Source organism: Strix uralensis, chromosome 11 (genome assembly GCF_047716275.1).
Source record: "Strix uralensis isolate ZFMK-TIS-50842 chromosome 11, bStrUra1, whole genome shotgun sequence".
NCBI classification, from domain to species: Eukaryota; Metazoa; Chordata; class Aves; order Strigiformes; family Strigidae; genus Strix; species Strix uralensis.
Window position 1 is genome coordinate 17,939,161 of NC_133982.1, and position 13,635 is coordinate 17,952,795.

Below are 13,635 nucleotides of genomic sequence, written 5' to 3' on the forward strand. Positions count from 1 at the left end.
CTGGTGCTGCAAAACCTCTGGGTTAAGTGGCCATTTTAGACAGGACAGACATTTTTGGCTGCACAATTACAGACTATAGAGGGAGAACCCTTTACTGGAGCATTAGGGACAAGTGGGAATAATGTGTGTGTAAGATATTTAGGCAGTATCTGCCTGCAAAGACCTGCTTCCTCCCACACTTCTAACTACAAATGTGAGTTTGGAAGGAAGGACTCAGAAGGTCTTAGCACTTTGTGAAAGTTCTTTGTGAATAAGGTCATCTAACCTTCCAGCTGCCACTGAATATAATAGAGGCTATGGAGATGAGTACTGTCATTATGCACTATACCAGAAATGGTTCTTAATTATCGTTCGCTTCAAAATTAACAGGAACTAGTTTAAATGGCATTGTTCTGACTTAAAAAATAATAAAAAGGTCTCAAATCCTGGATCCACTGAAATACATACATAATAGCTAAGTAGATGTTTCTATATTTGCGGGTTCATTGCATTATTTTTTTTTTTTTTGTCTGAGTCTTTGTCCAATATTAAGGTGGCTTATTTGCAAAAGAAATGTTGAGGTGAAGGGTTCAGCTGAGAATAAAATCATAGGCTTTTCAGTTTGCCACTGTGACTTGGTGTTCCTGTACTAACTATTGATCCAGTCAGTATCACTCACCCCACATGTTCCTAACTATTAAATTCAGGTGAAAACCCAGCAGCATTGTATTGTGTCTTCCTTATGAAAAAGAGCTGATTATTTTGGAGAATTTGACAAGAATAATTATCTTTTCTCTCCATCCCTTTGAATAAAAATGAACAGCAGCAAAATAAACTAGTATAGTAAATTTCAGGAGCTGAAATTGCATCTTTTGGTTGCCTCTTCTATTTTGCATTTTAATGCAACATTGATGATAACATTTGTCAAAGAAACCTCACAGTCCTTCAGAATCAGAAGGTTCGGCAACAGCATAATTGGTGCAATGTGGGAAAAATATTGTTTGAAATGTACTTATGGATGCAATTTGCTGTGAGGCTTCTCCCTAAAGTGCAAGAATTTTCTCTTCATCTCTGCTGAAAGAAAACTTTCTTACTCAGTCTAAAGTCATCTTTTCATCAGAGTAAGTCTCCTGCAAGAGATCTGGTCCTGGAACTAGATTGAGAAGCTATCTTTAAGTTTTTGTAGTTTTAATGACAGGAGTGTCAAGGGCCTGAGTGCACTAGTAGACCTGGATGATCCTGACCAGCCTCCAACCACACCCTCTGCCCAGGGGCTCAGGAGCTTCACTTGAGCTCTGTACTGGCCACTCAGTCCCTGTCTGAGCTCTGCTGCAGTGAGGCTCCAGCTCAGTAACTGTTGTGCCTGGGCTTTGCTATCAACTCTGGTGATCTGGATCCTGACCTATGGACTGACCTCCTGGCTTGACCCAGATGTGCCTCATCACCACAAACTTGTCTGATGACCTGGATGTGTGGTTGACCCTGTGGTTGAACCTATCTGCCATCCCTGGGCATGCCTTGCTCAGGTACTGTGGGAGAGGACACTGGCTGGTGAGGCCCCTGCCCTGCTGGCTTCTATATCAAGCTTAGCTCCCCATCTTTTAGGGAGCAACTGGTCCTTGCTGCTCCCTGACAAAGAGAGGCTCAAGTCTTCAAAAAGGAGAGATCCAAAAGAGGATTTTTTGGGTAGCTTACAACCTACAAATCTGTACAAAGTTGCTTCTCCTCTGTGTGCAGTCTCTACTCAAACCCACTCCCGTCCTCTTCCTATTCAGTAAAGAGCCTTTGATGATATTTGAAATATTTTTATGTATACCCTATTTATTATTTTTTTTTTTTTATTCCTGGAATATCCCTTTTCTTCCTGTGATGGAACTGACTGGTTGGTTTGGTAGGTTATTCACATTTTCTAAATCTTCAGGCTTTCACAGAATATTTTCACATGGCATTGTTCAGGGCTGTGAATAGGTACCTGCATCTCTGAGCAAGACAATTTGGATGTTGGAAGCAATACAGCAGTGTTAGCTGAATGCATTAGTTTAAATATGTCTGGACTGTGCTGTATGAGCTATTATCAGCTGGCTTCTTTCTTATTTGCACCTTCACAAAATGAACAAAATGGTTATTTTTCTGTGATAGTTGTCCCATCCATCAGCAGCATGTGACTAGCTGGGACTGGCTGTGCCACACGCAGTTCTGCCTTTTAACTCCCTGCTGGTCTTTGTGTGAATCCCGAGATGCCCTTGCTTCTGCTGTCCCACCTTGGTCAGCGGTACTTACCATCACGATCCTGTTTGCATCTCTGTCTAGTGGAGCCGTGGTTTCTCTAACCTTTCTTCTTTCATATAACCTGTAGGTTCATTGCTGTGTTACTGGATGTTGTTTCACACTGTGTTATATTTTTTGTACCTGTTCATTGCTGAGATTGGTTTGACTGTACTTACATGGGGACTTCCCAGTTTTGGTACAATGACTGGTTGAGTTTGGAGCCCATCTACATCATGAAATGAAAGCTCATGCAGGGTGGACGCTTCTCTGAATGCTTAATTCTCTCATGGCTGCTCCAAATGTGCATCTAGAAGTGAAAAACATCTACTTCCCCCCTCTTTCTCTTCTTCCAGAAACCACTACCGCTGCAGTGCAGCTGCAGGAGGAGGTGTGAGAGGAAAATTCTACTACACGCTCACCTTCAGCATCAAGTTCCCTCATACAGATGATGTCTGCTACCTGGCCTACCATTACCCCTATACATACTCTACAATGATGGTAATACTGATATGTCTACCTAGATAAGCTAGTGAGCCTGACAGGTTGGGGCTGCTTGGGTATGGGTAACCTTTGAGATAAATGGAGGACTGTTTTCACAGGCAGTTAATGATCATGATGGTGTCATTGCCTTGTTTGCAACTGCAGCCCTGCCAGCTCTGAAGCCCAGAATGCTGTAGGAGAAAACAAATTTCTGTATGGGATAAGCTGGGGTACAAACCATTTGTACTTATACCAGTCATAGCAAACCAAAGATGTCTCTGTTTGCTTAGGGCTGCAGGATCCTCCTCCTGAAGGGGTGGGAAGCAGGGCTAATGGCAACTCGAAAGTGAAAGCCGCCCTCTCCTCCTTCTGACAGAAGGTAACGGCTCAGCTTTCAAAGCTGCACCCAGCAATACCATAGTGCTGTATCTCATCTGAATGCTTTCTCAACTGTTTCCTCTGCCAGTTAGAGAGTCTGTAGGAATTTGTGACACCCCCAGCAGTGCTGTCAGTACAGAAACTAAAAGAATACAAGTCCAATGCATAAATTGTACTATTGAGTTGTATCAAGTTTGCTTTCTGAGGGAGGATTTGTTTTCTACAAACTTCTCTGGCCAGGGGTGGATAGTAAGGGAATTTTCTGGGAAATGCATCCAATGAGTTTTCTCTGTGATTGATGTAGGAGAGGCCGAGGTCTGAAATGAAAGTAGAATAAAAGAAGGGAAATGAATAGTTCTGGAAGTAGCTTTGCTGTGTTGTTAAAGATGAGAAAGATGTTACTGAAAATGAAGACACAGTTCCAGTAGATCAGTTTTCCTTCCTTCTCCCCTCAATTTCCATTGTCAACCCTTTTTCTTCTGGGCAACAGATGCCTGTGTGGGTTGGTGAAGTTTGGGCTCACTCTATTTTTTATAATGGTATCAGTCTGCCATTACAAGATATAAAAGACTATGCTTTCAAAGGAGACAATATCCTCTCCCGCTTACTAGCCATGCCGCTCAGCATGCCAGCATAGTTAGGCTTAGATTAATTCCCATTCAAACAAGAGTCTCTTGTCAACTGCTTTGCATCCTATTGTAGATGTTCAAAGAAACTGCTTCCAATATCTGGGAGAGGGCCAGTAAAGCCTTCACAGTCCAAAATATGCCTGCCAGCTCACTTCTCATTAGGCTTATGGGTACCAGTTACTTTTCAAAATCAATGAGGAAGAGTATGCTCCAGTAGCGGGGTTTGACCTATAGCCTTGACGGCATGTATATACTGCAGTCTGCGGGAGAAAAGACAAATGTAATACTGAAGAACTGGGTGGACTTATTCACCACCATACTTTATTACAGAAATGCAGTGCCTCATCATTATTTTACTGTTATTGATTTCTCTCTTCTGCTGGCATAAAAGCAAGAGAGACTTGGAGAGTTTGTATGCTCTGGGAATCCCTGAATATCTCACCTGCTCATGTATGAATAGAATAGAGATGAAAAAGATGTTATTCCTGGACTTGCATGGTCAAGTTCTGAATATTTCACTGCCTCTTCAAATAAAATGCTCATTGAAGTTAGAGGGAATTTTGCCCCAGGAAAAGTTTAAATGAACTCAGACTCAATAAGGACCATAAAGTTTGGTAAATGGGAATTATGGATGGAAAAGATTGATAGATTGTCATGTCCAACTCTTTAGCCAAAGCAGAATTTTTGCCTCTAATAATTCTAAAAGGCTTCTTTGCTTGGACTAATTTAAAATGTCAAGTGATGCAATTTACACATTTCCATGTTACTTTAATTTCCACAGTAAATAAACCAAATCAGGTTTGTGCACCAGTAGATTTGATTTTAAAGCATTTGTCCACTGGTGAAGTATGTTGGTTTTACATATCAGTAATAAATTAAAAGTGATTATGAACCCAAGGGCTCAATTAAATACATAGTGCTTTGGGGAAGAAGATAAACTTGTATATGAAGTTAGTAATTTGAAAATGTTTTTAAATATCATATATGTTTAATAGTTACAGGCTTATTTACAGGAAATATTCATTGCAGAATCCTATTTGAACTGGATGCACTCTGCAGTTCATTACTTTTTGTCCATTAGTAATTACATTTATTTTATGAACAGTAATTTATCTATTTTTACATCACAGTGTTAATTGTTTGGATATCTAGCTGAAATCTTTGTGGCAGCTATACCCAATTAAGTTTCACTGGGTAGCAGGAACATAAGTAAATTATTATATTGAGTTCTCTGTATCTATGCAAGATCATTAGATGCGTCTAATAATTGAATTTACTTTATAGAGCAGTATGTTAATTGTTTTATGACATAGATGACTGTAAATTTCAGTTCTGCGTTTGCATTCAAATGGATACTGGGAAAGCAGTCTGAAAGACAGTGAGATCCAAGGTTTGAGGAACAGAAATGTCTTGTTCCATAAACGTTGGTTAAAATTTAGCTCTGACTTGTAAAGACAAAAGGTTACCGTGTAAGTGTTGTTCAGCAAATTGGTGTGTTTTAGTTAAAGTACTGTTAGGACAAGTATGCATACTGTACTATACCTATTTCTACTAATCGAGAGACAACCGGTGTTCCACAACACTTAGCAAGACCCTGCGATGGGATTACTTACACTAATCTTGCCACTTGCAATTACAATGTAAACAGAGAACTACACGTCATCTGGTGTGTGGGTGACAAGCGGCTATGTGTCTAATGAGGCGATCAGAATTTGTTCCAAAAAGTAATTTTTTAAGCTGTCAATTCTTTTTCTCAAATTTCTCAAGAAACTGTTGGATGTAAGAATTTAAAACTGCCATAAACTTTGCAGGGGATGGGGGCCGAAAATTTCCTTTTTAAATAACTTATTGGAAAGATGCTCTTCAAATTTTCCACTACTGATTGTACAAAATACGGTTTCGATGTAAACTTTTTGGCTGCCTCGGGTGTGGAGATGTTCCTGAGTTTCACTGGCATGTACTTGACAGCTAACCAGTCAGTTCCATAAACACTCAAAAATGGTGAGTTTTCTCATGTTTCTGCACAGTTCCTATTAAAATATAAGGAGTAGGCAGTTCTTCTTTGGACTTCATGTATGCATAGAAATTTCTTTACACTAATAAGAAAAGCACCTAGGAACTGTTCAGGTAAAATCATAGAATCATAGAATAGTTTGGGTTGGACGGGACTTTTAAAGGTCATCTAATCCAACCTCCCTACTATGAGCAGGGACACCTTCAATTAGACCATGACATAAGAATAAATAGTCCTGCGCAGCTTCAGTGAACTAGGCTGTATTCTGAATGGCTTGTGCATATTTGTGGGATAGAAAAGGTGATGATATTAATTGGCAGAAGAGAGAAGCTGAGAAGTTAGCAAGAGATGAAATTAGTACCAATAATAACACACAGCTAGTGGAATAAAATCAGATTTTACAGACCGTGAACTCATTTATAAATCTGCTTCCTTGCTTCTTTCTCAGTCTCATCTTGATATCCTGGAACAAAATAGGAACCCCAAGAAGGTTTACTGGAGGCAGCAGACACTCTGCCAGACGCTAGGAGGAAATCTATGCCCATTGCTCACAATCACTGCCATGCCAGAATCTAAAAAAGGAGACGACTTGGAGCAATTCTGTAAGTAGCCAAACGAAGCATTAAAAAAGATGCTGGCAAATTGCAATCATGTCAGCAGTGGCAATGACAACTGTTTTGTGAATATGTTGATTTTCTTGACTTTCTCATTTTGGAAAAATAATTCTAAATGTGGGGAAGAGCCAATTGCAATGCTTTTTTAAAATTACAGATTTAAATGGAGGAGGGAGGAGAGCTGACACTATTTTTTACTTCAAATTTTTCTTTAATGATCTGAAACAATTACAAAGTTCAATATCAAATATCTCCAACAGCAAGAAACTGTGTTCAAGTAACCAATTCAACAAGAAATTTGATATTTTTGTTCTGTGTGTTGATGTTCCATATTGAAATTATTTGTGTCTTTTGAGGTCTCAAACTCTGGGAAAACAAAAAAGTACAAGACCACTGTTTCCCAGCTGTGGACAGCAATTGAAGTGTTTTGGTGAAATTCCAGCTCCTCCAACAGGCCTGGTAGATCCACCTAGACACAATATAGCTCCTTGCATTCTGTCTGAGTCCTAACTGATGGTGTACTATCTAATGGTAAATATTACAACTGCCGTATTATATCTAGAGGTGGTTATTTTTCATTGTTAAAGTCAAAGATTTAGACCTTCAGTGGCCTTGATTAAGAAGATTAAGATATGCAAGTTTCTGTAATCAACAGCAAGTGATAAGAAGATTCTGGTTAGCATCACGTTGGGTTAGCTTTGATTTGAGAGCCCAAATGACTAACTACTTATATGTAGGTTGACTTTTTTTCTTGAGCCAGTAACAAGGCATAAACTGATATTTTTATCTCTGCTCTTCACACATCTATAACACAGGTTGAGAACTTTGAGGGCGTGTGGAAGTTTAAACTGTCTCAAGATCTTTTTGGATGTTAAGCAAATATATATCATTATCTCACTGAGATATTAGTCTAGAAGTATCCATAAGGACTCTGTGACATGAACCACGTTTCTCACTGCAGAATTCTCCTTTCAGGGGTATGTGGTGATACGTGAGTAGGGCTCTTCATACTGTCTATGCTACATGCATAACTAAAGGGAAGCTCAAATATCAGAGTTGGTGAAAATTACTGCTATGTTTCCCGAGTCAGGTTTAGAGCACAGTGACTGCAGTTATGCTGACATTACAGTGTAATCATCCTGAGCTCATACTTTTTAATTATAATAATTTTATTATAAATCGAGCATTTGCCCTGAATTAGCAAATTTCTGAACATGAACACGCTTTTCTGGGTTGAAATCTTAAAGCAAAATTGCCAAGTACAGGCTATGGGACAATTCATAAGGTGCGTGCACATACACAGCTTTAATGGCGGAAACTGGAGGCAGTGTCTGAGAGAAAATTGGATTGTTGGTGTTGCTATTACTAGTATTATTTACACTACAGTAGCACATACAACACATGATTAGGGCGTTTGGCTGTGGTGGGTGCTGTCCACCATGCTTGACATGAAGAGATAATTCCTGCCCTGAAGTACTTTTGTTCCATGATAATGATGATATAGAACAGCAAACCAGTGGGTGGGAGTTGTGGTGGGGGAGGTTGTTATATAAAGAAGCCTTTGGCACACTGCAGATGATCAACTGGTTAGATGTTAGTTGTTGACAGCAATTTTTAAACCTCGTGGCAGAAGGTCTTAATAGGGCAACTGAGAGAAAGCAAGTGGGAATATTTCATTTGAGGATTGGAGCCATTCAGAAGAGACGTGCAGTGAACAAATTTTTCTGCCCAAGTGAGTAATTTCCAATGAAGGTACAAAGCCAAAGCTAAACTAATGTTTGGATGTATCAAAGCAAGGACTTGGAGTCGGTCAGTCACGTGATGAGTGAATGTGGCTAAACACTGAATTTAAGCATCTTTGGCTTTGAAAGGACTTTCTGAAAGGCATGTTTTGTCATAGGAAAGCAAAAGAACAATTTCAAAATCTCCAGCATTTTTGTAAAACAGCGTTCTTGCTTTCTGACCAGCTCCACAACATGCCCAGGTCTTCAGTCATGCAGATACATCAGGACTAAAAAACCTGGAAGAAAATCACAGGCCTGTAGCAATGGAACTAAAACAGGAATAGTTAAGAATGTTTTCACCTTTGGCACCAGAGACAAGAGGGAAACATAATTGCATATGCTAATAATATGCTAGACTTTATGCTATCTACAGTCCTTGGGGCTAGCCCTGAACTGAAACCTTACTGTGCCAGGTGTGGTACAGCACGGGAGAACAGATGGCCTCTGTGTGTACAGGACTTACAGCCTATATGCAAGACAATTCAGAGGCACAGATGCTGAACTGAGGATCATGAGGAAACGACAACACAGTACTGACCAGTACAATAATACCCCAAGAGTCACATGCTTTTTAGGGAGTATCATGATATAAATGTGACAATATTAGGAGGCATTGTCATTTTCTGGAACACTGTATTCTCAGCATGTATCAGAATGCATCTTGCAGTGTTAAAAGAGAGTCTGGCAGGTTTTCAAAGGTCATTAACCTGTCTGTGAAGACAAGGCTTGGCTTACTTATTCAGCACAGATTTGCTGAAAAATTCATAAAGGATCTATGAACAGTTTGGACAAATACTTGTTTTGAATGCTTCGGGCTGTTGTAATATTCAGCATCCAGGTTCAAATCCCAATTATATGGCTGAAGTCCTCTTTATTTTCGAGAGAAAGAAATATCCCCTGTGAATTCAGTGGGAGCTTGTAGTTCTGACTGAATTGCCATGAAATCATGTGCCACTAAACAACTCTTCCTCCAAAGCTTTGCAATGCAGTAAGATTCAGGACTTCCTAGATCCATCCATGAACTGACTGATCAATCAGATCATGTAGGAAACCCAGTTGTCTGAACTGAAATAGAAATTGTTTGGGGGAAAGACAGTGTCAAGGCAAGGCAACACAGTTTCTTTCAAGATTCCAAGACTGTAAAAGTAAACACCAATACACTTAGGTGATAAAAATATTTGTTGTTTTATCAAGTGGAAGAACAGCAAGACAGCACGCCACGTTTTATGCTGTGGGGATGCCTCTAGGCAAATCTGAAAAATCACGTATGTGCTTATTTGTTTAAGCAGCTTGGATAATTCTGGCTTTTGGGGACGCACTTAGCCTAATTTGTGCTCTTTTGTGTGGCTTTGATCAGCAGTTACTTCTCAGTTTCCTCGTCTTGTATGACATGCCCTTCTCTCTGTGAAGTGGTTTGGCTGATGGAAGGACCTATTTGTCACTATTTTCCACACTAAAAACACAGCTCAAAAGAAACAACTTAGAGCTAAATATGAAGGGAGCAAAGGGTGGAGGTTTTCCCAGTAATAACTCCCATTTTTTTGTACGGTCTCCATGCATACGTATTTCAGCTTGAGAAGTAATGTGGAGCTTCAGCACTGAGGAACTTGGCACATGGGTAATGAATAAAAATTGATAGCCCTTGTTCTTTCCTTCTGGTTCTGCCCAATTCTTAGTTTTCATAAGCTATAGTAATTTTGTTTTCCTATCAAATTTGTTATTTCTCCTTTGTACATTTGTTAATCTGTACCATGAGAGATGCTTTTCAATAACACCAGTGGCACAGGTAAAACACAAAGCTCACCAGGACTTTGTAGCTGTTGCATGTGATCGTACTTAAATACTCTAAATCTTTCTCTAGTAAGGTCGCGTAAGGAATAGGAAATATCATTGATGAAGAGGCATTGGGTGGGTGAGGAGTGTTGGGAGGACAGTGTGATCAGCCCAGTTAGGAGTGCAGTGGGAAGGAGTTATTGTGGTACTGGAGGTGCTGATAGTGTGGGAATGGCCTAGGGACAATGAGGGCATGGCATCCTCTGTCAGCTGTGCTTTATCTTCCTTGGCTAAGTCTTTTGGATTGGACTTGTCAGGCTTTTGATTAATGTGGCCCTAGGATGGTTAAATTTGTCTGAGTTAAATTTATTAACGTGAGCCTTGTTAATAGGAAGCACAAGCCATGCACGCTCGCAGGCGCTGCACATTCACCGCATACTGAAGGGAAGAAAAATGGGCTGCTGTTTTCCTTCATTATGCCTTGTTTATGTGAGGCTTTGATATTCACTTTAGGCTTCTTTCTCCTTCCTCTCTTTCTATCTCCCCTTTATGTGATGGTGGTGTACTGAATAATTTTTATTAAATGCTCAGTTCTAAAACTGATATAAAGAAAGGAAGAGGTGAGCTAGGAACTCTTTGGCTCCCTGTGCTTTGCATCTCGGTCATGCAACAGCTTAGTTACACAGAGCACAACTTCCATTCATACTTGGTCAATGTCTGGGTGCCTGAAGACTGCAACAGAAAGTCTGAAGAGTAGTCAGTGGTCCCTGCTGGCTTTGTAACTCCATAGATTTGTACAAATAGAAACTGGGAGGGTCCCTTTTTTGTTGTTGTTGTTTTATTTTAAACTTGCCCTTCCTGCGATCATATGAAGACTGAGCATTCAGTGGGTAGGGATGTCTTTGCTACTCATTCTAACTGCAATATCCCCCACAGTCTTGTGATAAAGCCATTAGTTTCCCATTCTGACTGTGTGTGGGAAGCACCAATGATGAGACAAAGTGACTGTATTGTCTCCTCTGTTATCTGTCTTTACCATGGTCCTTTTTTCCTCCTCCTTATTCCTTCTCACAAAGAATTAGACTGCAGATTTGATCTTCCATAATATACACAGCTTTTCCTCAGAAGACTTTAGCTCTTAGAATTAGTTAAACATCCAGCCCACCCTGCCCCCCCCCCCCCCCAAAAAAAAAAGACAAGACAGTTTCCTGCAAGCTTGCACATGTGGTGAGCCTGTATGCCCCACCTGCCTTGGATATTGAATCATAACATGTAAGCCCTTGAAAAGTAAAGAAGTTGGGGAGTGGAGAGGAAAGAATAGTTGGGCAGGCATATACTCTTTGGTGACTTTGTTCCCGGCTATGTTAGGTCTAGCCTTAGACATTGCCTGATGAGAGTTGAGGGGGCTTTCAAAGGGAGAGCAATTCCCAACATCTTTCAGAGCATTCTCGAATGCAGAAACAGTGAGAATGATAAAGTTTCTGATCTTGGTGCCAACTCACTGCTTGATGAAGTTAATAGGTGCTTGCAGAGCTCTGATTTTCTTGGGTTTGCCACACATAGCCCAGTGAAGGCAGTGTTAACAGCATGCACGTATGCTCAGTAATCGTTTGCAAACCCTTAATTCACAGTGTTATGCTTGCAAACGTGCAGTATGTAACTGTTCTGCTAAACTCCGTGGCAGACAGCTGACTAGACACTGCAAACCACAGGATACTGTTGTGAGTGGTAGAGCAAACGGACAGATTAACTCTTCAAAGAAGTGTAAGTAAAAGATCTAAACACTCATATACAGGCGATGATAAAATTGCCTTCTAGTTAAGAAAGTAGAGGACACTGATATGTTGCTAATATTAACAGAGTAATGAAATTAAAACCACCAAATACAAAACGACTGAGCAGAGGACAGTTTACACTGTGCTGTTTTGAGCTTGCCATATGAGCGTTTTTCAGGACGTGTTTCCTGGCTGTACACTGAGCTGGGGTGGGTTAGCTCTCACCTTGAGGTAGAGAAGGGAAAGGGGAGAACACTTCTGAAGGGATGTAGAGGAGGTGCCATTCTGGTTTGTGCTAATAGAGAGTAAGTACTGAAACAGTCCTAAAGGAATTCCTTACGGGAATGAAGATTTTGATGGGTCTAGGGTACTACAGCAGTGTACCCCTTCAGCTGATGACCAAAAGCATTGCTGCCTTCTCAGCATCATATATTGCCATGGGGGTTAATCCTGTACCCACTGAGAATGGTGTCACTCTGCAGATTGGGTGGGACAGTCATTGTTTATGGTATCACAAAGAAAGTAATTGCAAAGCTCTCTTCATGGCTGGTTGTACTGTTGTGATTCCCATTAATAACACTGATTATGCAGTGTGTTAGGAGTATTTCCCCCAGTTGACACACCTGATGAGTGTCCTTTTAGCAGTGTGTAGTATTATAGAGCTGAATTGTGGGGTTTAAAGTTAAACCTAAATGTCCCAGCTAATTAGCAGCAGTGCTGAGGGAAATTAAATAAAATATGACACTAGCATATGGATTTACATCTGTAATAGCTGTCAGTTTGAGTTGCTCTTCTGTCATCACATGTCCTGTTTATGCAAGGCTGGGGAAACCATTATGAATATTATCGTTAAGAGGTAATGACACCTGGCTATCTTAAATGTAGTCTTTTGGGGAGTTGAAACACATTTTCTGTCTGAGTCTAAACATGTTTCTAAAGATGGAAAGAGTAACATTTTTGGGATAGGTATGGCAGGATGCTTGTGCCCTTTGGATCTGCACATGCTCCTTGAACTAGAATGAGGGATGAAGTGAGACTAATGAGGGGTGTTTACTTGGTCTCATCTTAAGCCTGCACAATCAAAAAGACACAGTTGCTGAGAGAAATATTCTAACATTTCTCAGTTTGCTTATATAAGCTATTTAGATGGTTATTTTGCAACTTTGATCTTTTCTCAGAGAGAAACAACTCCTTTACCTTTAAACATAATTGCAGCAAAGAGCAATTCCTGCACAAAGAACAGCAGAGGATGTGAATTGCAGAGGCCACTTATGCAGGATACTGGGAAATAATGATCATGTGGAAAATGTACACAGTTTAATTAAACACATTGATTAAATCAATATGATTCAAACAGCTTAGTGCTCCAATCAGCTTAATCTCATTAAATGTAATTCAGGCCTCGATAATTGATTAATAATGCATTATAGTTTATGAATTATTGACTCCAAGTTATTATAACTGTGCCCGCTCCCTGCATGGCAACCAGTGTTGCATGTTAATTGTGAAAAGCTCAAGCTCTCTTCTCTTGAATAAGTTTTTCAAAGCTGGAGATGACATATCTCCTAGTGAAACAGGGATCAAATTAGATCAACGCCTTATTGGAGTTAGTCCGCCCCAGAGGAAAATGCACTCTTTAAAGGAAGCTCTCATCTAATAATGTTGAAATAGGGAGGTAGAATGACCTGCTTTGATTGGTAATGATCTTTCAAGCAGCCAGAAGAACTGCCTGTAGCAATTCAGCTGGAGTGCTAACCTGGCATTGTGCTGGTTGGAAACAGTTCACAACAGCAAGCGCATCTGTTGTTCTAGTGTCGTTGTGTGCTGTACTTCCTCCAGCACACATGCACACAGTATAGCCAGTGCTGCTGAACCCTTAGGTCACATTTGTATGCCAAATACAGAGCAATCCAGTTCCCCATATTTGTCTGGATGCTGAGT

The 13,635-nt window shown here is 40.3% G+C and overlaps 1 protein-coding gene across 1 annotated transcript in view; it reads left to right on the top strand.

Moving 5' to 3' along the window:
• AGBL1 (AGBL carboxypeptidase 1) overlaps positions 1-13,635 on the top strand; it is a 271,692-nt gene that overhangs the window by 65,126 nt on the left and 192,931 nt on the right. Inside the window, exons 16-17 of the mRNA XM_074880012.1 lie at positions 2,601-2,745; positions 6,197-6,350. Coding sequence (XP_074736113.1) covers positions 2,601-2,745; positions 6,197-6,350 — 299 coding nt within the window. The remainder of the gene's footprint in view (positions 1-2,600; positions 2,746-6,196; positions 6,351-13,635) is intronic.